General features: G+C 50.9%; 1 protein-coding gene across 3 annotated transcripts in view; it reads left to right on the top strand.

Annotated features, from left to right (window-relative positions):
• The window catches only part of Igsf21 (immunoglobin superfamily, member 21), a 224,327-nt gene that overhangs the window by 90,076 nt on the left and 107,114 nt on the right, over positions 1-27,137 (top strand). For all 3 annotated transcript variants that reach the window (NM_001271454.2, XM_039109686.2, XM_039109685.2), the window contains exon 2: positions 2,106-2,218. In NM_001271454.2, the coding sequence (NP_001258383.1) occupies positions 2,106-2,218 (113 nt within the window). The remainder of the gene's footprint in view (positions 1-2,105; positions 2,219-27,137) is intronic.

Here is a 27,137-nt window from a genome sequence, read left to right as displayed (position 1 = left end):
CGGCTGCTTTTCTCATTAAGATGATTGGACTGGATTGATCTAGTCAATCAATAGGCAGACATCAGCAGTGGGAAGCCGATCAAATGAGCCGGGATTGATCAGCCCCAGAATGAAGTCCCCGCCAAGCTGGAGCGGGCATGTGGCCTTCTGGGATGGAGGCGGGGAGGTGGAGGAATGAGCCGGAGGTCTCACTAGACTGCATGGCAGTGTGGACACAGCAATGTCCCCAAGGTGTGGCTAATGGGGTGCTTGTAGATATCCAAGACTCCTTCCCAACTCTGTACCCTTTAGTTGGCACCCCCATGACCTAGCATGTGACCTGCCCTCCCTTGAGTATCTGGGCATGTGGGCGTGAGGATGCTGGGTGCTAAAGAAGCCAGTGGTGGCATTCCAGGGCCTCCTTCCTAGGAGTTAGTGGCTTTGAAACTGGAACAGAATATTGGGTGGACCAGATCCCAGTGTGCCTTGGGGACCCTGTGCTGGGCCAGTGAAGGGGCCTTCCAGGCAAGGAGGTGTGGAGACACTAGGTCAAGTATGTTCCCTTTTCTGCAGGCCCTATAACCATGGTCTCAGAAGGTCTTACATTTTTATCTCTTATTTGTATGAACAAAGGTTTCCAGAAAGAAATCACACCTCCCATAAAAGGTAGAGAGGGTAGGCTGTTGCAGGACCAAAGCTTGGTTGCAATTTCTCTGGGGTGTCTAGCCCCCACTTTCTTCCTTTCCACTCCCACTTCTGAGTGTGATCTTTTATCAAGTCAAACCCTTTTGGAAATGCATTATCTTAGCAGACCATGAGCTTCCCCCAACCAAAGAGCTAAGCCAACTGCCAGCTGCCATCTGAGGCCCATGACAGAGGTTGCTCCTGTGCTGTAATCCCCATTCGATGGCTCCGCCCAGTGTATTTCAAAAATGCCTTGACTAGTGACTTTTCTTCATTCTGTTACTAGAAAAACTTCATGAAACTGCTTCTGTGCTGGAACATGGAATTCAGGGTAACCTAAATCTGTGACCCCAGGCCATGGCCACCCATATTTAGCTTCAGAATAAATTATCTCTTGTCCCAGTTGAAGTGAGGGTTTTGGGTTCTTTGTCAACCTCACTCTGTGTATGTCTGTGTGTGTGTTTATGTGTGTATGTGTATTTGTGTGTGTGTAGGTCAGAGGACAGGTTTCGGGAGTCTGTCCTCTTTGAATTGTGGATTCTTGGAATTGAACTTGGGTTGTCAAGCTTGCACGGCGAGTGTGTTTCCCACTGAACTGTCTTGATGGCTCTCTGTGGGTCTTGTAGATGGACGGACGTCCTACTGTTGGGGGAAAATTCTTCAGTAAGGAGTACTCCTAATCTGGGAATCTATGGGAGCCAAGGAGCTGGCAGAAGGGAAAAGCCAGCGAGAGGGAGGGGAATGAGATCATCTTCTCACAGGCTGAGGGGTGAGCAGTGACCTCCACACAGGAAGCCCGCCCCTTCTGTAGCCCCTACCTCATGTCCCTGCTGCGGGTGGCGGTCACTGTCCAGATGGGATTCTTAGTCCCTCAGTGTTCCACTCAAAGGATGGAAGAATTCATATAAATAGCAAAATAGGAAGGAGTTCGAGTCACAAAGCTGAAAGTGCAGGCCAGGGAGCAGAGCTATGCTCCAGAGGAGGCTAGCCCCTGCTCCTTTTGAGGGTTCAGGAAGAGGAGGGGGGCGGGTGTTCAGTGGGTGGGGCAGTATTCTGTTTTGATATACAGGCTTGGATTATGGGAACCTTTATTTGTGTGAATGTCTTTTCCCACAATGCATATGATCTTAATCATACACACGGCCAATCATGCACAAGCATAAGATGCTGCCCAGGGCATGTCCTCTAAGTTCATTCTCTCATTGGTCACCTTGACTGCAAGCATCTGAAACCAGTTCAGCCTGGACGGGCCCACTGGCCTGAATTTCAGGATGTATTTGGTCGCCCAAAGGCAGCTGCTAAGGGTTGCTAGGAAGAAGGGGCCCGCCCCCTACTGCACCATTTGGAGCTTGATGGTATAGCTCGGTGTAGGTGGGGGATCCAGGTTGCTAAGCTACCTACTATGTTTGCCTGTCTCATCTCCTGTCTCCTTCCCTCCACAGGCTACCTGACAGTGAACATTGAGCCCCTTCCCCCTGTGGTGGCCGGGGATGCAGTGACCCTGAAGTGCAACTTCAAGACAGACGGCCGCATGCGTGAGATCGTGTGGTACCGGGTAAGTGGCATAACTGTCTTTGTGTCCTAGGGCTGTGACAAAATCTATAGGCAAGGTTACATCCCTCCACCCATAAGGTTCCCTCTGCTCTCTGTCTCTCTCTGGTCTCTTACACCTCTGATAACCCCAGGAATCCATCTGCACCCCAGTGCAGAAGTTACTGAGAAATGCACAAGCCCTGGGAACAGCGTGCCCCTGAGAATGGTACTGATGTGGTCCTAAGCAGGATGCTCTGGCTATGCTTTTGGTGTGGGAGAGCAGTCAGGAAGGCTTCCTGTCTTTAAAACTGCCTTTCAGCCAGGTGTGGTGATGCACAGCTCAATACTCAGGAGGCAGAAGCCAGAGGTTTGCTGGTTTGAGGGCTAGCCTGGGCTACATAGTGCGAGTCTGTCTCAAACAACCACAAAGCACAATGTGTTTCAGAGATTTTCTACCACAAGTTTACTGCACAAGATTCAGCCTGACGCCTGGCACCTGGCACCTGGCACCTGGCACCCGATATCTAGGCCTGAGGAGGGAAGTGGCTCAAGATACACAGGTATCATCTGTTCAGGACCCAAGTGCCAATGGTGACAGCTTTGGGTCTTGGGCACAAGAAGCCATTCCAGCCACGGTTGGGTGAACCTCTGTGTGTCTGAATGGGGTATCCCAGCCTGGGGCCCCTTTGAGGAGCAGGGTCCTGGCTCCAAGAAAGCAGGCTTGGAGGCTGGTCTCTGAGAACATTCCCAGGGGTGCCACAGACAATTCCTCTCCTGGGATCTAATCCAAGGGTTGGTATCATTTCCCACTAAAGGCCAATACTGTAAGCATCTTCCTTTCTGCTGACCGTAGGGAGTCCAACTCCTCCACACAATTTGGGGACAATGCTTGAATGAGAAGACACATTCACATCCCCAAACATGCCGTGCGGGGAAAACCGGCAGCTAGAATTCTGTATAATTTTCTCTTGTCATGAAAATCTCTTTTTTTTCCTAACAGTTAAAAAAAATAAAAGCCAGGCTTTGCCTGTGGGGCATGTGGAAATAGGATGTGGGCAGAGTGGACTCCTGCCTCCTGGTTAAAGATTCCCGGTGGTAACCGTTCAATGGGGCGGGTGTGTGGCTCAGTGGGTGGAGAGCTTGCCTGGCACACATGAAGCCCTCGTTTTGGTCCCCAGCACGGTATAAAACCTGGTGCCGTGCATAGAGACGGGAGGGTCAGAAGTTCAGGGGTATCCTTGGCTACTCTATCTGGCACTCAACCACGGTGCCTAGAAACTTGGGGTGAAAGGGAGAGGGAGCTCTGGGCACCACAATGTTCCCAACTCAGACTGTTCCCCATGCTCTCCTTCCTCAGTGCCTGCCTCACCTCTATCTTCCATCTTGAATTTCTGGTCTTTTTTTTTTTTTTTTTTTTTTTACTAAATTCAAAGATTTATTTATTAATCGTATATAAGTACACTGTAGCTGTCATAAGACCCACCAGAAGAGGGCATCAGATCTCATTACAGATGGTTGTGAGCCACCATGTGGTTGCTGGGATTTGAACTCAGGACCTCTGGAAGAGCAGTCGGTGCTCTTAGCCGCTGAGCCATCTCTCCAACCCTTGAATTTCTGGTCTTTGATTTGCCGTTGGCTGACAAGTCTTGTGTCATTGTTGGCTATGGCTGTGTTCCTTTTAACCCAAACCTGTCCTCTGTCTCAGTATAATAACCCTGCCAAGTTGGAACCAGCTCTGGTGTCTTCCACCCATGCCCTACAGACCTACACACTTGATTGAGCCCACGGTACCCAGTCAAGGCCAGCAGGACAACTTGCCATGGGTTGTGTTGTCTGTGGGCTCACAGGCTATGAGGGCTGCTTGGCTGTCACAGACTGTAAACGGTGAGAGACTGGGACAAACGTACCCAGATTCTGGCTGATACTGGAGTCACGTCCCACACTCCCTCATTCCTGGGTGGAATCAGAGGGAGGTAACCATGGTCCGATAGGAACTGTCCTTGGTGGGATAGAATTAGAAATGGTAAGAGACCACAGGCCCCAAAGCGCTCCATTGCCCCCAGCAGTCATCATGCTGGGGGAGATGACGGTTCTTCTGAGGAGACAGCTTCCAGAAGAGAGACAATACCAGGCCAGGCTGGGGCCATCCATGAAAGTGTCCCTGTGGCTCTCTAAACTAGAGGCATAGTCTGTCATGAGCTTTTTTTAGCTGGATAACAGAGTCCATCTTCCTTCTGCCTAGCCAAGTCTACCTTCCCCACCCCCTACCCCCCACACACTGACAGCTTAAAGCATTGGTTACATCTCTGACAAGTGTCAAGCCCTCTGTATGGGGCTATGGTAGGCTACATTAATTTATTTTATTTCATTTCACATCCTTTGACTGAAGGCCTCTGGAGTGGGGGGTATGCAGATGTATGCAAATCATATGCAAATTGACCACCAGAGCCAAATGCCCGGCTCTTTTAATTCTGTAGCTGGACTGGGTGGTGGCTGGCTGTCTGGTTGCTCTCCTTGGGACCAGAGGAGCCCTTGTGCTCTGCCTGTGATGGGGAGGAGGGGTGCAGGGAGGGAAGGAAATTCCAGGAAAGAGGCTCCATGCTGCCAGCTTTCTTTCCCTCCGATTGTTGCTGTTCTGGTCTCTTTTCCCTCAGAGCCAGCTGAAGAGAGAGAGATAAGAACTGACCTACTCAGGTAGAGGCTGCAGGATTTGGGGCTGGGCAGAATTTCTAGAGGGTATGGGAGAGGCAACCAGGATAGCCCCAACCTCCTCCAGTGGATGTCCCCCACTACCAGCCCAGCCCCTCAGCCTGCCTCATCACCTCCCTTCCAGAAGTCTGGCCACAAACAGCAAACTGCCCAGTGCCTTTTGTCTCCAGGCCCCTGTTACTCCCCTTCTCCTTCCTCCCCCAGCTCCTGAATGAATTTACAGAGCCTGGCTTGGAACAAGATGAATAGATCCCACAGGCCCAGCCAGGCCTAGGCCTCCAATTGCTTCAGAAGGGAAAAGCAGAGACATTGTGAGGCTACCACTGCCCTGCTCGCTCAGCCCAGAGGGCACACATCAGTCCATGCCTGTGCTGAGCCTTGTGCCTCTGCTCTGCTCTAGAAAATTGTCCAAGTAGTAGACATCAGAGTTTTTCCAAGGCAAAGAAGCCTGAGTGAGTAGCTTGGTGGTAGAGTGCTTGCCTAGCATGCGCAAGGTCTTGGGTTCAATTCCCAGCACCGGAGAGACAGACAGAGAGACAGAGAGAGACAGAGAGACAGAGACAGAGAGACAGAGGGAGAGACAGAGAGAGACAGAGACAGAAAGACAGAGACAGAGAGACACACAGAGAGAGACAGAGAGACAGAGACAGACAGAGACTTTCCAAAGCATAGAGAGTAGATTGGTTCTTCAAAGAGACTGGGGAGCCAATAATAGTACTGACCTCTGGCTTGACTTCTGGGGATGCCTAGAGAGAAGAAGGTGATGGAGAAGTGGCCTGAACTTAGACGCCTTTTCTGGGGTCTGGCTAATAGGGAAAGAATTCAGGCCAGTTTGGTGACAGTGACAAAAACTATTGGATAGTTTTAAGAGAACAGACATGATCAGAGCCAATCCCATGCCAATCCATGTGGCTGCCACTGGTCACACATGGCTATTCTGATTTAAATTAAAGGGAAAATGCTTTCCCCATTCACTCAGACAAGTCATTTCCAGCACTCTCCACACAGGACTGGTGGCATCAGATTGCAACAGAACAGACATAGGACACTCCCATCTCTGCGGGGGTCTGTCAGAACCCAGAGTGCCTCTGATGTTCAGACCTCCTCTTCACCAGAGCCTCTAGAATATGCTGTGCTTGCCTGTCGAAGGGACGGGACAGCACTGGCTATTCTAGGAGTCATTTCCTGGCAAACTCTTGCCACGGTGAGTTCCAGCAAAGTGAATTGTATTGATTTTATGAGCTATCATCATTACAGCATGTGTGTTTGTGGTGAGGGAGGGTGGAAAGAAGGAAGCTGTTATCCCTCTTAAAATACAATTGAAAACATAGAGCCAAGGGACTGATCAAGCCTGGAGTCTTGGGTATTGTGGTCTCTGTCAAGGTCCTATGTGATCTAATGACGCCTTACATCTCCAAGGGACTTTCCCACCATTGCATGGGTTTATCGTCTAGACTGGAGTCCTCGGGTCTCCATCTTTCTTTTCTGCAGTAGCTAACAGGCTAGAGGTGCAGTTCCACACATGGCCAGTAGGAGCAGCACTCTGACATCCCATCTACCTTAGGGCTCAAGGAAGAACTCCAGACGAACGTTACACAGTAAACGTCACTTTGTCCTTCCAGTCCACTGGGGTCGTGTTCAGAAATGAGACGAATGCCAACCTGAGTGGCTGGCATTAGTGTGACATTCCGTGGAGTTGAGGACGGGGTCAAGGGCTTCACACTTCAATTTCATGCTGTCGCTGTGAGACAAATAATACTGTGAATTCTGCTTTTCAAAGGAGGTAACCGTGGCCATTTAAAATACCGGGTCTCGGGCCCTCTTGTACCTTCCAACTTCTCCAGAAAATTCTAGACACCTCCTCCGGGCACCTCCAGCATAAAGATGTATCTCCTGTAATTCTGGGCAGCTACCTGGAGCTGCCTTGGCAGTGTTGGTTAGATTAGCAAAGATTGGGCTTTGGGGAGGTGGATCTGTGGGTAAAAGAGGTTGCAGTATAAATGCACTAAGTTCAAATCCCTGGGCCCCAGTAAAGCCAGGTGTGGTAGCACATGTCTGTAACCCCAGAGATCCTGTGGGGAGATGGGAAACAGGAACAAGGGAATCCCCAATAATCCACAGATCCTTGAGGGCCAGCAAGCCAGCCTGGGAGAAAGAGCAGAAGGCCACGAAAAGAGTCCATGTCAAACTAGATGAAAGGCAAAGACCAGCAGTTAACTTTAATCTCTGCATTTATGCACCCACATGTATACACATGAGTGTGCACATGCATGTGTGCAGGTCCATACTCGTGCTCTCGTGCACTCACGCATGCGTGCACTCGAGGGTGCGCACACACACATACACACACACACACACACACACACACACACACACACACCATCCATCCATGTCTTAACTGTACATGTGTTCACAGAGTCTGTCTGGGGGAAATGCAGGTCTCTGCAGACTGTCTGTGGCATGTGGGCACCAGGCACATTTCTTATTAGGAAATCCTGTCTAAACTCATTTAGTTGGGGGTCACCCGCCCAGCAGGCAAAGCCAAAGGTCTGTTTATATCATAGAAACCCATTAAGCAACCACAGAGAATCATGGGAATTTAACCTTTCATGGCGGTTTTTTATCATCGCATCTTTGTTTTGTCTCCTTCCTGTGCTATTTATTCCCAAGATCTGCTCCGAGCGCAGGTTACAAGGCCATGGGGGAAAAAGCCACAGAAGGAGATGGAGCGGTAGGAGACGGAGACGAGGCTACAATGTGCTGCTCTCCGCAGTCCTTTAAAGGGGGAATTATTTATTTATTATATGTGTGTTTGCTCCATGTGAGGTCATAGGCACCACATACCTGCAGGGGCCCAAGAAGGCCAGAGGGTATCACATGCTTCAGAACCGGAAGTTATGGGCAGTTGTGGGCTACCCAGTGTGTATGCTGGAAATTGAGCCCCCTCCCTCCGCTAGAACAGCACGGGCTCTTAACTGCTGAGCCATCTCTCCATCTATCCTGCCCCTTTCTTCGTCCTCCTATCTCTCCTCCTCACCTGTGGATGCTGGCAGCTGGGACTGGGTTTGTGTTGAGGTCCAAATGGTATTTCGTGCTCCTCCATTTCCCTGGGAGACCTAATGGAAATCCTAGCGGACATCGTGGAAAGGCACTGAGGCTGGAAACTCTTAGACATTGAGGGAAGGTACTGAGCGTAGATGCGAACAAGACAGGGTAGAGAAAGGCCTGGTAACTGGATGTCTACAGTAGGTTCTGGGGGCTGGGTCTTGGTGGTGTATGCTTTGGAAACCCTGTGTGTTCCTGGGCATAGATGGGTATACTTTGGTACCAGACGAACCACAGCATCTATTCTGGAGACGATAGCCATTGTCCTACCCTGTTTCCTAATGACCTAAGATGCCCAAATAAGGTAATTTTAGAACAAGACTGGATAGTGGGGGTTGTGGGGGGGGGTTCACCACCTCCAGGCTCACAGTCAGCAACACTACCTTTTGTCCCGGTGATGCTGCTGTGACAGCAAAGATTCTAATTCCTGGAAGCGACCTCCCACAGTGAATCCGTGGATCTTGGTTCTCCCTGAAGTAGGAAACCCTTTCAAATGGTCTCCGCTGCCACTGGCTTTCTTTTTATTCCCTCCATAGTGTTCTGTTTGAAGGCAGATGGGTGACAGTACCCATAAGATAGTGCCACAATCCAGTGACATCCGCCATCTTCTCAAGTGGCAGGTAGACACCACAGTGCATGTCCTGGGACCCTGAGACTTGGAGCCCAGTGAGGATGCTGCTAACCCTAGCTATCCCTTGCCTCTTCCTGGACCACACCTGACCTTGGGCTCCCGAGTCTTACAGATTTCTGAAGGAGGAAGACAGTGAAGACTGCCCTTATCTAGGCTTCCTTCCTCCTGGTCCCTGATCTCACAGAGGGGGAGATACTCTGGGATGAGATGTACAGTGACCAGAATTATCACACCAGTCACATGGGAAGGGGGAGAAGGTGGCCAGGGAAGGTCTGGCAAGCAGAAATGAATGGTTGCCCCAGACATCATCTCTAAGATTAGGTTAGACTCTCCAGGCGGAAGCCCCAGGGCACCTACATTTTTTAACCAACTCCACAACTAACTGTGGTTCCCTTAACCTGGCAAATGGCACTTTTTGGTGGTTTTGGAAGAGGGGTCTAATCTGCTTGTGTATCACATTCACTCACTGTGTGTTACAGCACCAGAGTCAGGATGGTTCTGGGCACTGATATGGAACCATAATCCCTCACTCATGCAGATCCCTGGGGCATACGTTTAAAAGTTACACCAGCAAGAAGGACTCCAGGTGTCAAGGAGTTTGGTGCATGTGGTTGAAATAGGCTCGTAGGCAGACAGGAATCTGTCTGTGGTCAGGAACAGGCCTCTCTGGGAAGCTGAGATCACCCAGGGAGCAAAGAATCCTCTTTCCCAGGAAAAGAGATGAAACATTCCAGGTAAACTGAGGCACATATGCCAAGGACCTGTGTTAGGCTGTCAGAGAACAGGAAACGATCTTGGATGGCTGAAACAAATGAGAGCTAAGATGCAGAGATGGGCAGGGACCATTCATGCCCAGCCTGTGTTCCAGGGAACTGTGTCTCCAGGGAGTTTCGTGTGTGTGTGTGTGGTGTGTGTGTGTGTGTGTGTGTGTGTGTGTGTGTGTGTGTGTGCAGGCACATGCATACCATAACACTCCTGTGAAGGTCAGAGGACAACTTGTGGGAGTTGGTTCTCTCCTTCCATCATTGTGGACCCTGGGAATCGAACTCAGATCTTCAGGCTTGACAGCAAGCCTCTTTACCCATTCAGCCATCTCACCAGCCCAGCACTGAAATTTTTGAGCAAAAGCTACTAGTGTCTGACTTGCTTTATCAATCTCTGCTAGTGGAACATGGGATGGAACAGTGAGATCTGCCACAGACAGGTCCCCTTAGAGGTCACTGAGGCCAGAAGTGATTGGAACTAGGCGAGGACCACGATGGTGCAAGTTCATCCTACTAATTATGTGCTATAGGGAGCATGAGGCCAGCAGGGTGTGGCTTTGAGGTTGTGACCATCAAAGGGACTTGACCTTGAACTTCCACTTATGAACTGCAGTAGGTCAGAGGACTTGCTAAACAAGCAAATGGTAATGGGCTGGGGGCTTCCAGATGGCTCATGTGGGGTTGGGGAAGGGGGATGAGGGTCATGGTTGCTGCTCATTGAAGAGAAGGTTGGAGAGACAGCTATCAGATTGTGTCGGCTACATTAAATTGAGGCACCGCCAAGATACAGTGATGGAGTTGTCCTGCAGAAGCTGGGGAGTTCTGGGGCAAGACCAAGCCCCGCGGGGAGGTAATGGAGGTCCCCAAGGTTCACGTAGTTGACCCCTAGCCTCTAGTGTACCAGTGCTGAGTGATGATTTATGTCCCTTGTCTTTCTTGCCACTCTGCCTATCCCTGCCACGCATATGGCTTCAGAGCCATATTCTGATGAACCCCTGCCACTAGGAAACTACGCCCGGGGCCTCTGATACACAATGGTTGGTGTTGGATTATGATTTGTGTGGGTTAAGAAGCCCAAGATGCAAGACTGAGGTCCTTCCTGCTGCCCCTCAGGACAGCTGGAGTGAGACCATGTTGTCAACATCAGCGAGAGGAAGTGACAAAGTACACGACTCCATTGGAAACCCAACCTTGGGATCGTTAACCTCCTCCCTGCAATGGCGTCCGTTAGTGTGTGTCAGCAGAGCCCTTGTGACCTGCCTGGTGTGGTGTGTGTGTGTGTGTGTGTGTGTGTGTGTGTGTGTGTACGCGCGCGCGCGCACACACGCGCGCGCACGGGTACTAAGTTATCTCCATAGACTGTCTTGTACAATTTGAGGGGACCAAGAGACCGCAGCTCCCAGAGTTTCCGTATTTCCCTTTACAAATCTCAGGATCCACCGAATCACACATATGTCTGGGCAGGTGGGTGGTTCAGACGTGAACTGTGTAGTGTGGGTCACAGACGTCCAATCTCAGGATATCTATGGGACCTGTCAGGTTGTGAGAGCCACTCTTCATGAGGTTCCAGGGACCAAGGTGGGGAGGGACGGGTGCCGTAATCAGCATGGATGGAAAGAGCCACCGCCAGAGGCTGGGATCAATCCAGACACCCAGTTCCATCAGCTTGAGTTTGCACACGGCTGCTCCTGGCCGGGGGAGGGAGATAAGAAGGAAAGAAAGGACAGCTTGACGTGGGCAGTTCATCGCTGCCCGTTCTGGCACCAGGAGAGCAGTTTTTGACCAGAAAAAAAATATATATCCTTCTGCTCCTGGGGATTAAGATCAAGTTCCCGATACTGGCAATGAGATCTCTCTGTGCCCCATACAGGCCTGATAAGAGCTCTTGGCTTCCAATCTGTCAGGAGGGAGAGCCAACAGCTGGCACGGACTCGCGAATATCAGAATGTCCTATTGGCCCACAGGCGGACTCCACAAACAACGGGCTTTCTTATTGGCTGATGGTGGAAATGGGCAACTCAGAGAATCCAGGGCCAACCGGGTGATGGCTAAACTTGTCTGCTATTTGTCCTCATTTACCCAAAGCATTCAAGGAAAAAAGCCAGGAGCTGGCACAGAGTGCCCTGCTGTGTGGCCTTGGGCCAAGCACTTCCCCTCTCTGAGCTTCAGGATCTTCCTGTAAAACGGAAGGTTAATCCCAGACAGAGAGTAGAAACTGTGTTGCTACCTTCCCACCTTCTTGCCCGCCTTGGCTTTCTCTCTTATCCCAGAGGATCCTGGGCTCAGAGGCTGCGCAGCCAGGGCACCCCCTCAAGCTGAGGCAGGAGTCCCGGCCTGAGCTGCTGCAGGGCCTCTGAGCTGCTGGAGTACAGAGCTATATTAAGCCTGAAGTGTGATTTTCAATGTCTCTGCCTGACTCACGCCCTGCTGGGTTTAAATGACAAGGGGCTGACTTAACTTGTCAGAGAAGGATTAAAGGCAAACTTCCACTCCAGCACACCAGAGAAAACACCACAGCAGAAATGAGGTGTTTCGGAAAGTGGCTCCAACCAGCTCCATCCAGCTCCATCCCTCCTCAGCCCCTGCCTCTCCTAGCCCTGCCTTTTCTCCTTGGGCACTAAGCCCCACTGGCCTTTAACGCATCTCCTTGCAGACAGCCATAGCCCTGGGCTTTTCTAGAACTCGTATGCTCTGCCCCACATTTCACACAAAAGCTCTCCATCACTCTTGGGGTCAAGTTCAAGGTCACCTAACCCAGCTGCCAGACCTTTCTGGCTCCAGTCTCGCTGTTTGCGAGGTCCCCGGTGGGCACAGCACTCGATCGATCGTCTGGCTTACCCTCAAGCGTGCCAACGCTCCTCACCACCTCCCTGGGCTGCATCTGCTACCGCAGTGCCCTTCCTTCCCTCCGTCTGGCAAACGCTGACGTTCCCTCAGGGCTCAGTTTCAGGGTCACCCCCAGGGGCTGATGCCCAGCACTCTTCCTTCTATCCTCTCCCTCATTCTGCCACCTCGACCTTGTTGGAGTTAGAACCTCATGTGCAGAGACTTGTGTATGACTCGGCACAGGCATCAGACCTTCCTGACTCTAAGAGGACGAGTGTCCTCTGACTAAAAACTCAGCGAAGGGAGGTGGTTGGCCCGAGGCCACATAGCAGGGTGTTCTGCCTAGGTTTTCTCTTACAATCATGGGGAAAGAAGGGCTGAGCTGCTACCTGTGCGGAAAATCCACCAATCTTCACTCTTCCTCCTGTCTCCACCTCTCCAGAGCTGAGAAGAAAGAAGGAGGGAGGGAGGGAGGGAGGGAGGGAGGGAGGGAGGGAGAGATAGAGTGAGGAGATTTCTGGGGAAATGTAAAAGTTAATTTCCAGTTGATCGAGCAAAGAATTCTATTACAGCGTGAGTTTTCCAGCCACAGATGGGGTATCTTGGGATGGGTGGCTTCCCTGCTCGAAGGTGTCTAAGCACCCGTCAGAGCTTCCCAGCAGTATGACAGTAAGGAAGGCTCACAGCCAGTTGAGCACCAAGTGAGTGACTGTCTGTGATTCTGATCTGGGGCTCTGGACTGTTCCAGATTGCACTACCCCCAGGGCATCGTGGTAGGGATGGAAGGTCTAATGGCAGCCTTGGTGATGGCGACTGCATAGTGTTCTGAAGAAAGCTGGTGTTTGGATGACCTGCTCTGGGAACCAGAATCATTTAGAGGTGACTTCTGAGCAGACTTCCATGGGTGAGGCCAACCATACCTGGAAGCTGAGAAGAGAGGAAACAGGAAGGAATTTTAACTGAAGAGGGTTTGTGCACTGTGGCCCTGATAAAGCCTATCTCTGTCTGTGGTACTCACCCCAAGCATGGCTAGAGTCATCCATGGGTTGTCATCCTCTAGAGCCCTGTGGTACCCAACACCAGCCTGCATCCCCATCTTCCTCCCATGAGCTCTTTCTTCTATGGATACAGAAGCTGGGGTTATCCACAGGCATCCTGGAGCTCCCAGAGAAAGAGCAAGGACCAGAGCTTAGGAAACTTAGGCCAGGAAGGGTGAAGCACCTTGGCCAGGCTGTGAGGCTGGAGAATGGCTGATTAGACTGTAAGATAGAGTTCTTTCTGCTGGGAGCCCTGAGAGGCCAGATCCACTGGTAGGGGAGGAGAGAGCTCCTGAGTGGTTGGATCCCTAAGAAGGGCTCAGTCTTCTGGAGTTGATGAGACAGGGCTCAAACCCTGTCTCCCTCCTAGCTACCATGAATGCTAACCACATTGTTGGTCAGCTGCAATACTGGGTGTTTGACTAGCCACCTCTGAATACTCAAGAGCTGGAGACAGTGAGTCTCAGAGAAGTAAACTAAACTGGTCCCAGGTCTCCCATCCCTGGTCCGAGGAAATCTGAACATAAGCCAGTCTGGTGGTCTTGGTGCGGGTCTCCAAGATTTCTGGACCATCCACTTCCACACTAAAGACAAGAAGAGGATGGGAGGCGGAGGGACAGACTGGGCCAGAGGCTTCAGGATGCCATCGTCATTGCCTGGCTAGAGCCACCTGTCTGCAGAGGCACAGACCCATGAAGACATTGTCAACATCAAGCTAGGATGTGAGGGAGACACAGCACGGTTCACCTAGCCTGAGATGAGGCAGTAGCAATGTGGCCGGCCCTCCCCTCCCTGTCCTTACAGATTCCTCCAAGTTGGATGCTACTTTAGAAAATGCTGGGCACAACTGTCTGGAGGTGACTCCTCATGAAGACAAGACACACAGAGAGAGCCCTCAGCCACCGTGGGGATGGAGGCTGGAGCCTGGGTCAATGAAGCTGGCTTGGGAGACAATTCAGCAGCTAATACTGTGTTGCTGGTGCTGGTGCTGTTGTTTTCTTTTGCAAGGTGGTGGAGTGACTCGGATGAGTGTAAACACGTATTGTGAAGCGGCAGTTCTTGGGGGATATGCTTTAACGGCTATAATAATCATCTTAATTGGCACATTAATTATATGAGAGCAGGTGCTTCCAAAATAATTGCGGATGTTGGATGGCTGTTTATTTCCTTAAGTGGCTCACATGGTCCCCTTTAACCCTTGAGTATCAGGGTACAACCTGGAGAGGAGGGAAGCCCATCTCACCTGCCAGTTCAGAATCAGGGTGACCTCCTCCCTCCACCCCCACCCCTGCCCAGGTCCTCACGCCATCCCTCAACCCTCCTGGTAGAGAAGAAGCTTCACCAGAGAACTTGGGTTTTCACACGGAGGTCTTGTCCCAGCATGCACTTCTGCTGGGACAGATAATAGAGTCCTGGTGATAGGGAGGAATTCCCTAGCATAGAGCTGGGACAGGCGTGGCACACCGAGGGAAGGGAGGTGCGAAGGGTCTGAGGGCGGCCTATCTCAGCTCCATCAGGTCCTCGGTGAGGGTCTGAGAGGGAAGGGAGGAGACTTGTGGGTCACGGGGGAACCTGTCCAGAATACATTATGTTCACCTGCCATGCTGCTGAGCTTGGGCAAAATCCATGAGGGGTGATACAAGATGTTTAAGAGCAGCAGGAACGCTATCGTCCAATTTTATAAAGTTGCTGTCCTTGCACGGAGAAAATTGACAAGTATTTCCCTCTTGGCACCGCCATCTTGAAGCTCTATGTCCCCGCTCCACCCACTCATCCTCCTTTCCTCACCATAGCAAATGACATCACCGCCCACAGATTTCCTCAGTCAGGACTCTAAGATCTTTCCCGTCCTCTGGGTCCCTTGCTACTACTCACTCACATCTCGGTTTAATCAACTCTAAACACCTGCCAAGAGTCCGTCTCTCACAGAAGCCTTGGTCGCCATTTGGAATGGGCCACCCGCTCACTGCACCCTGAGTTCATCTCTCACAGACGCCTTGGTTGCTGCTTGGAGTAGCCCCCCACACCCCCAATCTCCTCCCCTCCCCGCTCACTGAACCCTTGTTTTCTTGCTCAGTCTCCCTGTCCATGAGCAACCATGGTGTCTTCCAGCAGCTGCGTCAGGACAGCGCCATCCCCTGGAACTGGTTGGTACTGCAGAATCAAACAAGAGGCCCACGTGGGGAAATCCTAGGATTTCTCCAAAGCCCAAGAAGAAAGTGGTGGAAGATGGGTCCTTGAGGAGTGCAGAGTGGGGCTTTCAGCTTCACAGGAGGAAGCCCTGTGACTAGGGCAGGCTGATCTGGAAAGAGAGAGCCTCAGAGTCCACCTTTGTCAGTAAACAACTTTCAGCTCCTGCCAGCGTGCCCTACAGACCCACTGACCCGTTCCTGTCCCCTACACAGCCGCAGAAGACCATTGTGCTCCTTAGAGCACACCGGGATCCCTGGGGAGGGAAGTAAACTGCTGGTGTGCGCAGGCCAGCCATCTAGGCAGACATTGTACTAGTAGGCTGTCTTTCAAATGTCTTCATTTTTGTGTAATTACATCACCTGCAAGAGCAATGAGCTATGACCTTCCTCTTCCTAATGCCTGGGAGAGGCATCGGCTCCTAAGTCATCAACACTTGGATCCTGCAGCCAAGCTGCTCAGATTCCAATTCAACCTCTTCTTAGACTCTCTGTGACTCTAGCACAGTGGACTGGAGAGACGGCTCAGTAGTCAACAGCGCTCTCTGCTCCTACAGAGGACCTGAGTCCACTTCCCACAGTTACCTGGAACTCTAGCGCCACAGGTTATAGCACCCTCTTCTGGCCTCCGAGGATACTAGCACTCACAAGACATACACACCTAAACCAGCAAACAAGCAGATGAAAAAGTAAGTAAATGAATAACTAAATCTTCCTACTTAAGGTGGTTTGATGATGCCCACCACAGGTTCACATAGTTGAAGGCTTGGTTCCCAGTTGGTGGGACTGTTTGGGAAGGATTAGGAGGTGTGGCCTTGTTGGAGGAAATGTGTCACTGGGGTCAGGCTTTGAGGTTTCAGATGTCAGTGCCATTCTCAGAGTCCCTGCTCCTACTTGTGGATCAAGATGTGAGCTCTCAGTTGTTCCTGTCACCATGCCCTTTTCTGCCATTGTGGTATTGAACACTGAAACTGGAAACACAGTTAAATGTGTTCTTTATAGTGTCATAGCAGTAGAAAATTAAGTGACCCACTAAGTCAGCAGTATTTTTGTTTTGTTTTAAGATATATTTATTTATTTTATGTATGGGAGTACACTGTTGCTGTCTTCAGACACACCAGAAGAGGGCATCAGATCCCATTACAGATGGTTGTGAGCTACCATGTGGTTTCTGGGATTTGAACTCAGGACCTCTGGAAAAGCAGTCAGTGCTCTTAACCGCTGAGCCATCTCTCCAGCCCCAGTATTTTTACATTTACTGAATTTATTATCATTTCTTAATTTATTTCATTGTCTGAAACTTACAGGATTCTTACAAAAAAAACTTTTCTTGGAATTCATTATTAACTAATATTTATTTACCACTGATTTCTGATAAATATTTTTTTATCATGCGTAGGAAGGTTCCCCCTATTTCAATTTTCCTAAAGATTTTTAATAAGAAAAGTTAATTAAATGTTCTTTAAGAACCTATTGAAGTAATCATCTGATTTTTCTCCTTTAATTTTCTAATGGGATAGATTATGTTGATGGTTTCCCTAATACGGAGCCTCTGTTGGGTTTTTATAATTTTGCTAAACAAACGTCTAGTGCCCCAAATTAAAAGAACTCTCTGCTACTTATTTATTAGTATTATAGATGGAGCCTGTTCTGTTGGCTTTTCTGCAGGTCTCTGGGATGGAAGAATGCCTGTCTATTGATTTTCTGTGTGTGCTTTTTATCTACTCTATAAATGGGATGTGCTTGGCTTCTTGGCTTGCTGTCGCTCGCACTGGTCTGTTCACCCTGTCTCCCCAGGCTGGTGTTATCTCCTCCACCACCAAATTTTCTGTGAAGCTGTGTGAGCGGAGTGTCTACTGTGTACCAGGCACCGGGCTGGTCTCTCTGACCCTGGCTCCTGTCACTCCCTGTAAGGCCAGAGTGGTAACAAAAGCATCTCTTCAGGCTGGAGAGACGGCTCAGTGGTTAAGAGCACTGACTGCTCTTCCGGAGGTCCTGAGTTCAATTCCCAGCAGCCACACGGTGGCTCACGACCATCTGGAATGGGATCTGATGCCCTCTTCTGGTGTGTCTGAAGACAGTGGCAGTGTACTCATATCTATAATAAATAAATAAATCTTTTTTTTAAAGCATCTCTTCAGCTGATGTGTCCAAGGCAGGGGTCCGAAGAGGGGAGGCCCCAAAGCCACTTAGAGACTGGTGGGATTCAAGCACTGTAACTCTCAAGTCACACTCCCACAAAGCTAGCACTCCCTCCCCACGGCTTTTTTCCCTTTGAGAGACATGAGTAACTTAACCTTGACCCAGAGGGAAAGCTGGGGCTGGGATCACAGTGGTCAGAGCTGGCACTGATTGAAAGGACAGATGTTTTCATCTTCATGATGCTCTCTGAGAATTACAGTCCCAGCTCAGTGGCTGGGTCTGGAACTGCAGCCTCCCTTACTCCTGGGCTTTCCCAAGGCTAAGTGGGGCTGGTGACATCTCAATACCCACCAGGACCCCCTCTGCCCACCTGCCTCTTACTGCCTCCATCCTGGCCTTCCTGCTGCAGCGAGCTCTCGAATGCTCTCCGTGGCATCGCTGATGACTTTTCCCCTCCTCTCCCCAGTGTCCACACCCAGCACCCTGGGTCCTCCCACCTGCCCACTGAGCCCCTTTTTACCTTCATTACCCCTGGAGCCCTTACCTCTGGTCTCTGGCTGGTTCTCAGTGCCTACTCTGGGCTTCTGCCCCTGGGATTTCTCCGGTGTCCTGCAAAGATGGCGGCTGACATCTTCCTGCCTAGCGTCTGCAGTTGAGCCCTATGGAGGAAGGATGCCTGCTAGGAGAGCCAAGGCAGCTGGTGCCTCGTGTGTTCTAGTCCCTGGGCCCTGCGCTCAGCACAGCTCACATTCAGTCACGTCAAACTACCATGTGGGTTTGAGGCAGCATGGCCCGTGTGCTTGTTTGATAGCAGAGAGCTGTTGTGCACACACACTCCTCAAGCCCAGCAGCTTCTTGGGTAGAGCGCTCTGCCCCAGACTCTTGGAATATAGTAGGAAACCCATCCTAGCTAACTTGGGAATCTGCTCCTTACCAGGGAGGAGAGTTGAGTGCCAAGAACTACCTGGGCTTCACCTGAAGCCCCACCCACTGTAAGACGGGGATATTGAGGCTCCGGGATAAGATTGAGTTCTCAGAAGTCACTTGGCTCTATCAGACTCTAAGAGCACATTTGGATGCTTGGTCTATAATGGGACAAGTGTAGCAGACATAACCCCTTCCTCCTCTGTGCTGTCCAAGCCCTACCTGGGAGCCTCAACCCAAGGTCCTACCCGTTGGACATCATCTAGATGGTGACCTGGACCAAGAACATGATTATCCCTTGATAGTGAGCCTCCAGAGTCCTCACCAGAGTCGGGTATGAACATCTGGAGCCACGGGTGAGGTTCCCTCAGATACCCCAGGCTCCAGACAAGCAGCCTTCCTGGTAAGGCTGGTCCAAGGTCCCCCAAGGCCCTTTCTGAAAATGGGGGAAACAGCGCCACCTGTCGGGTGTTGAAGGAATCACACACTCTTTCTGGGAAGGCCTCCCACAACTTCCCATTTATAGAAGGGTTTATATGAACATTCTAAGAGTTGCTCTGGTCGTCGAATCATCTGTGGTTATGCGCAGTCCCTTGTCTCCAGGTTGTAAGTGAGTACTGAGTACCGAAGCTCAGGTCAAGATGGAACGAGTGTGGGTTGGCATGGCACCCAAACTCTGGTGGCTTGGCCTCTACATGTACACTTTCAGTCCTCCCAGACACCCCCTCGCTCTTCACGGAAGACATGTATGGGGACCCGAGTTCTCCAGTTTCTTCTACAGAGTTCCTCAGTGGGGCTGGGAAGATGACTCAGAACATAAAGTGCTTTGCTATACAACCAGGAACAGCGAGCATCCTCTCTCCAGATGCATACAAAGCCAGCACAGGCCCCTCAGCCCAGCACTCCTCCAGGGACACGGAAGGCAGAAGCAAGAGAGTTCCCAGAAGCCCGTGGGCTAGCAGTGAACCACACTGAGACCCTGTCTCAAAGCAAAAGGGAAGGTAGAGACCAGCACGGGCTGTCCTGTGTCCTCCACGAGCGCACCAGGGATCGTGGGTGCCTGTACTCAGCCACACACAAACATAAGCTCACACATAAAATGCCACAGCATCTGAGTTTAACCTACACTGTCCCCCATGTGCTTGAGTCACCTCTGGGTGACTTCTGCTGACTATGTAATTAACCGTCTTGTTCCCAGTTTATATCATTATACTCTGGTTGAGAAGCAGCAGGGGGCTGGAGAAATGGCTCAGCAGTTAGGAGTGCTTGCTGCTCTTGCATGGTCCCTGGGTTCTGTTCCCAACACACACATCAGGTGGCCCACAGCCATTTGCAACTCCTGCTCCAGCAGATCCAATGTAGTTCCCACATGCAGTGCGCACACACACACACATACACGAAAATAAAAATCTCTTTAGAATGACAAACAAGAAGGAGAAAATCACACATGTGCTTAAGGTAGACACAGCAATATCTTTAGTCTGATCTCAGTTGACCACCATGAACTCAAAACCCAGGACGGTTAAGGGAAAAGCCAGACCTGTCCCGTCTCATCGCCTCCTACCCTAAACTCCTCTCCTATACACACAGATATATAGCTGACAGAATAAAATTTTAAAAGCCCAGAGCTGTCTCTGAACCCTGGGACACTGGTGAGGAGCACAGTTGCCCACAGAGCCGGAAGAAGAATCCCGACCAGCTTGTAGGGATTAAAAGCTCCCAGGCTGAGATGTGCCTGGCTCTCTTCTGCCCACCTTCCCCCACCCCAGGACCTGGCAGACCTGGCCAATTGGACTTTTGGGGGAGGTTCAAGCTGCTGGAGTGAACCCCCCTCAGCTCTCGGTGCTCGCACAGTGCAGGGCTCGCTGTCCGCAGTGCTCAGTGGCCAGTTTCTCTTGGCGCTGGTGGAGGTTGGTGGCCTGATTGATGGCAGCCTCTGTAGAAAGTGATGCTGCGATTTTCCATTAGAACTGGGAAGCTCGCTGCTGTAGCTTTTTAGAAGGTCAGAGGGTAGGCTGGGAAAATACTGACAAGCAGCAGCCGCCTTCTTTGTGGGTCTTCAGGAGTTTGTGCGATGCCGTTTGCCTCCTGTCTGCCCTGGGGCTGTTTATAAGGTGAGCTGGTGGCATTCTGAACCCGTATCCCACTCATACCTGCTCCTGACCACAGGCACTTCCGGTAGCCTCAGCCTACTTCCTGTTTCCAGGGAGATCTCTGGAGATTCCGAGTCCTTTCCTGCCTCCCCCAGGAGTGTGCTCTCCCCTTCCGCTATGCAGAGAGCAAGACTGAGGTACAAGTTGGAAAGACAGAGCTCCGTGCTCATGCCCTGGTTCTCTTGGCCTGTCCATCTGTCCTTCCATCCGTCCTTTGTTCTTCTATCCTCTTTCTCCCCCTCCCCACCCTCTAAGTCCTGATACATCCATCCATCCTGTACACGTGTCTCCTATGCCTCCCAGGCGCTGGAATCCTGCCTTTAGTGTCCGTGTGTGTGTCCCTTCAGGAGAAACGACCATACCTGCTCCCTCAGATTGGAAACTCCAAATGGTGGGAAGTATGAGAATTGGCTAAACACAGAACACCATCCTTTCTTTGCACCAAAAACTCCAATTATAATGCTTTCAAGGCTGGGGAGAGGACAGTATGCCGGTTACTTGCTTGCCACAAAAATGGCACAGTGAAGAAAGTTTATTTGAGCTCACAGTTCAAGGCAACAGTTCTATTATGACAGGAAGGCATGGCACTAGGAGGCATCTATCTGGTTGCACCCCATCCACAGTCAGCAGATGCTGGTACCCAGGTCAACTTTCCCCTTTTTATTCAGCCCAGGACCCCAGCCCATGGGATGTGTTTTCTACCTGTAGAGTAGTCTTCCCTTCCCACCTCAGATAACTTAATCCAGAAGCTTCCTTACAAGCATGCCCAGACACTTCCTTTTTCAATGATTCTGGGTTCTGTCAAGCTGACAGTCAATATTAACCACCACAGATACTCTGTTAAGTGCTTAGCTGGCAACTGCAGAGGTGTGAGTGGGATTCCCAGGATCCGTGTACACATCCTAACGTTGGGGAGGCAGAGACAGGAGGATCCTTGGGGGTCCATGGTCAGCTATTATACCCTAATTAGTGAGCTCCAGGCTGACCTGAAAAAAAAACACGCTCAGAGTTGTCCTCTGACCTCCTACATACACATGCAACCCTGACACACACACACACACACACACACACACACACACACACACACACACACACACACTCAACTTACAAAAGAGAAAGATGGCTGCAAAGCCAGTCACAGCTGACTGAAATCCGAGCCCCAGTGCAGCTCATTTGGGATTCTCTGGGGGCTCTGTGTCCTCTGGTTCTGGTACAGGATGGAGAAGGCTCCCAACCTCACCGAGGGAGAGAAGTTAATGCTCCTCGTCTGTAGCATGCCTAATGCGTCCACACGCCAGGAACTATTCTAGGACCAGAATATAATTGTGATAAGACAAACAGAACTCCTCCCCTGGTGGGGTAAGGAGACAGACCATTAATTAAGTAATTAGCAAGAAAATAGCGGGCGGTGATAAGTGTGGCGCAGAAAGATAGTTCTGGGCAGTGTGATGGGGAATAGCTAGAGAGTTCGTGAAGCGCTGACTGGAAAGTGACATTCACACTGGACTGCACGACAAGGAGGGAGCCATGCACAGGCCTAGGAGGAGAGTATGCTGCCGCTCTTCTGCAGCTGTGAAAACACCTGACAAAGGCAACTTGAGGGAGAACGGGTTTGACCCTCCCACAATTCAATGGCATGGTCCGTCATGGTGGGGATGGCGAAGCAGCAGGAGCATGAGGCAACCGGTCACATCACATCCAGTGGGAACAGAGAGGGATGAATGCATGTTGCTGGTCAGCTCCCTCTCTCCATTCATACAGTCCAGGATTCATTGCCTAGGGAATGGTGCCGCCCACGGTGGGTAGGACTTCCCTCCTCACTTAGCCTACCAAAGTTAATCCACACAGGTTTGCTCAGAGGTCTATCTCCCAAGTCATTCTAGAGGTCCTCAAATTGACAACTCAGATTAACAATGGCAGGAAGCAGGCTAAGCAGAGGGCTTACCTAACCAAGGAATGGGCTTGGTCATACTGTTGAATTCAAGCCATGGGCCCAGAACACAGAGGGGCAAAAGAAAAAAGACAAAACTAGAGAAGAGGCAGGGCTATCTCACAGCGGGCCTGGCAGAGTCCAGATACAGCGGAACTTGGGATTTCCTGGGGTGGTTTTGTAATGTGTGTACATGTGTTTGTGTGTGTGTGTGTGTGTGTGTGTGTGTGTGTGTGTGTGTGTGTGTGTGTGTGTGTTGGTCAAGTGGTCAAGTGTCTCTATGGATCTCCACTTACTTTTTTTGAGACAGTGTCTCTCTCACTGAACCGAGAATTCGCCAATTCGGCTAGTCTGTCTAGCCAGTGAACTTCAGGCTCTGTGCTAGGTGGCAGACAGGAGCCACTGTACCCAGCTTTTGTGTGGGTATTGGGGATCTGAACACAGACTCCCATGATTGTTCAGCAAGCACTTCCTGGGCTGAGCCGTCACCCCAGCCCCTTCGTTGAAGGATTTCATAGGATCTAACTTACTTCCTCCAAGGAATTCTCTGGCTGTGGAGCAGAGCCTGAACTGATAGTCAGGGTGGTGCCATAGCAACAAAACGGCCCCCCTCGGTGACAGGGTATTACAAACCATGCATTCTCATTGACAGAATCAGAGGTGCAGCTGTCCTCACAGAGGTGGCTCTGGGGTCCAGACTCATTCCATACAGGTTTTATTCAACCTGGCACAAGTTAGAGTTGATTGGGAAGAGGAAACTTCAATTAAGAACCCCCCCCACACACACACACACCAGTTTGGCCAGTGGAGCACGGGGGGCAGGGCTTAATGACTGGCATGGGAGAATGAAGCTCATTGTGGTCACTGCCATTCCTGAGCCAATAATCCTAGGTGCTATTGGAAAGCAGGCTAAGGAAGCCATGAGGAGCAAGCCAGTCCATGATCCCCGCTCTAGGTTCCTGCCTCCTGTGCCTGTCCTGACTTGCCTCAGTGATGGGGCATGACCTGATCATTGTAAACTAGAATAAGCCCTTTCTTCCTGAGTTATTTACAGTCAGAAACCCTACCTGCGACACCTAACCAATGTCCCTTCCCTTTTGGTATGCGTGGAGGCCATCTGAAGAGGGTGCTACACAGAAACAAGAAAGCCGCGAGGTTCTAAAAACAGCTTAGGTTATTTCGGCTCATGCCCGTCGGCCAGAATTTGGCAGTAGCTGCAAGGGAGGCTGGGTAATACAGTTTTCCCAGTTGCTCAAGTAGAAACTAGCACAGTGTGATCTGGTAAGCTCAGAGCACTGCCTGTGATAAGATCAGGGATGTATGTGGGAGGAGGGTTAGGACCTCCAGAGCGGGGCTGATGGTGGCCCCATATGACCGAGAGGCAGACAGATGTTCAGTGTCATTGGACACCTGCTGCTGTGCTTAGCTGATGAGCTCTGCTGGGCCAAACTCTTGTTATAGTTAATTCCTCACAACAGGGACATTGTCCTCATCTTCTGCAGGATGAGGTCAAAGTCCCCAAATGGCTTTTCTCTACCTCTGGGAGGTCAGCAGGCAGAGACATTCTCCTGGCAAGGCTCTCAAAGCGAAAATCATGAACTGGGAGTGTTGCACCGTAACGGTGTTTAGAGATGTTCATGTCTTCTCTCTGCCTTTACCAGGGGAAGTAGTGCCCCAGAGCTGACCAGACACTTGCCCCTGCTGCAGAGGTGGTCAGTGTCTAAGCAGGGGCTGAGCCCAGGTCTCTCCTGTGCCTCCCATGCAGTGTAATTTCAAATTTCTCCTTTCTAAGATAGGCCAATGGTGTATATTATTTGGCTAGCTCCTCAGGGTAAAGTGTCTCCTGGTGACATTTGTTGAGACTCGAGGGAAGGGAAAGAGGGCACTAGGTCCAGTGGTCGTCCCCACCTCAGTCATCTCTTTATCTGGCCTACTTATTTTCTCTCCCTGAACCCCAGACTTCTCCTTTAGAAGGGGTTGAGGATGCCAGCCAGCCCCACGCGATTGTCACAGGCTATGATGAAACTAGAAAGTGAAGCCCAGAGTGGATACCGGGAAGTCCTCAGTGATGGATCTAGGAGCAGGGCAGGGGATACAGAGCCCCTCTGCAGCCCAGCCCCTCATGCTACACGGGCTAAGGACAGTCAGCTTCTTCTGGGTTCCAGCATCTATGCTAAACATCTCACGTGTCACCTTTAAACTTGCAAACCACCCTTTGCGTCTCCTGCTGTTGTTGTTATGGTCCCGGTTTTTCTGCCCTCCCTGGGGTTGGTGAGTGCTAGAGCCAGGCAGATAGTCTTCAGGCCTCTGCTCTGTCCTTAGGTCAAACCTCCCTTTCCCCAAGTCAGGAGGAGCGTAAGAAGTGTCAGGGACCTACGTCAAGAAGGCTTCTCTCTCCCATCGCCCTCCACTGATCAGGAGTAAGGCCTGGGATTTGATCTCTCTGCCTTAGGGTGAAGCTAAACAGCCTACTGCTCTTAGCCAGAGAGTCCAGGAGCCATAGGAGCTTCCCCAAGTCACATGGCCAGTCACATCCTCCCTAGTCTCTGTGGATAGCCTGAGATGGACTTCTGGTGGGTATGGTGGTGCATACTTATGATCCCCAGTCCTCTGGAGGCTGAGACAGAAGGCCAAGGCCAAGATCAAGGCCAGCCTGGGCTACACGTTAAAATTCTGTTTCAAAAAGGACAGAGGCTTCTGATGTTTGTCCCGAACCAAACTGAGCGAGTGTGGGAGAGAGAAAGCTGTCACTGGGGACAGAGATGGGTTCTGGGATTCTGGCTATATAGTTCAGGGACCATCAGAAGCTGTGTGAGCCCTGCCCAACTTGGTGGCCCTGCTCAGGGAGCTGCAGGCTGGATCCCACTGCTGTCATTACCCAGGGGCGCTCAGAGGTAGTTCAATAAAGAGAATTTTAAATGCTTTTAATGCTTTACAGGGAGTCTATCCTTTGCCAAAGTACCAATTAAAGAGGCAGGCAGTTCAACATGACTTTATTACCCACATTTGGTCTGGAGGGGAGACTCAGACAATGAAGGCTCTGAGACCTCCCCTTCTGCTTTCTCCAAGAGGTACTATACGAGTCTTCTCCTCTTGCCTACACTTGTGCTTCAGAGAGAGCAGCAAAGTCCCTTGGGAGTGTCCCTGTCATAGAGAGAAAGGTATCATGGAACTGGGAACTCAGAGACTCTCTCTGATTGGAAGTCACCAGCTAGGCGCTAGAAGGTAGACGAAGTAAGACACGTGGGTCGGAGACCTTACGAGCAAAGTCAAAACCAAGGGAACTAATCTACAGTGACTGCCAAGCCATTCTGTGTCCCAGACACTGTGCTAAGTACTTTCTATGTGACCTCTGACCTGTCAGACCACCCTGTGCCCTCTGTTATGACCGTTCCGCAGACAGTGCCTGTACTCACAACCCACTGTTATCCATTTCTCTCCTAACTTCCCCTCAGGACACCTCTCTGTGTCCACTCAGACATCAAAACTGGGCCTCTCATCCAGGCTGGCCTAGCTTAGACCTGTCTCTTAATGACTGTCCCCACCTCCCTGCTCTAGAAGATGCCATTGAACCGATATCCCTCCCAAAGGGCTGTCTGTGGCATGGTTTCCCCAGGTTCTGTCGATGGCCCTAGGATTCCTCCTTGACCATCAAGCAGGCTGCTGCCTGCGCTATGCTCAACATAGACGGCCCAGTAGGGTGTCTCATGGTGCCACCTCATTCAGGGATCTTCCGAAGAGACTCTCTCTGTGTCTAGAGCCCATAAGAGCACAGTGGTCACTCAGTTATGTGTCTCTCCATCCATCCATCCATCCATCCATCCATCCATCCATCCATCCATCCATCCACCTTCCTACCCATCCTTCTACATATCCATGAATACACACATCTATCCATGTACCTATCCATTTATCCAGTCATCTGCCTATCCATCCAACCACCTACCCATCTATTGAACATATCCATCCCCACCCACCCACCCATCTGTCTACCCTTCTACGTTATCCTATTCATCTATTTGTCTACCCATCAACCCACCCAGCCAAACACTCACCCACTCATCCCCATTTGCCCAAGCACCCATGCATCTATCTTTCCACGTATCTACCCCATCCATCCATCCTTCCACTCATCCACTTACTTGTCTATCCATCTGTCCATCTGTCTACGTATCCATACATCCGTCCCCTCACTCGTCCATCTACCCATCCTTTTGTTGCCATTCATCCGTCTTCCCTCCATCTGTCCTCTCACACATGCACACATCTGTCCGCCCTCCTACGCATCCTTCTACCCACACACGCCTGGATCTATGCATCTGTCTAGCATCTATTTTTGACCATGGCTTCTTCTACTGTGCTCTTAGCACTGTGGCTGGCACTTTCTAGAGACTGGAGGGTTAGCTCACACCATCCGTCCACCTCTAAGCTTCAGCAGTCCCCGGCAGTGACCTCAGGAAAAGTGACAGGGCAGGTACTTCCTTCCGGTTCCCTGTCCTTCCTTCAGTAGTGAGGTGGATGGAGGGCTTGG

This window comes from Rattus norvegicus, chromosome 5, assembly GCF_036323735.1.
Source record: "Rattus norvegicus strain BN/NHsdMcwi chromosome 5, GRCr8, whole genome shotgun sequence".
Classification (NCBI taxonomy): domain Eukaryota; kingdom Metazoa; phylum Chordata; class Mammalia; order Rodentia; family Muridae; genus Rattus; species Rattus norvegicus.
The sequence above is the reverse complement of the archived record's forward strand: the minus strand, read 5'-3'. Positions and strand labels throughout refer to the sequence as shown.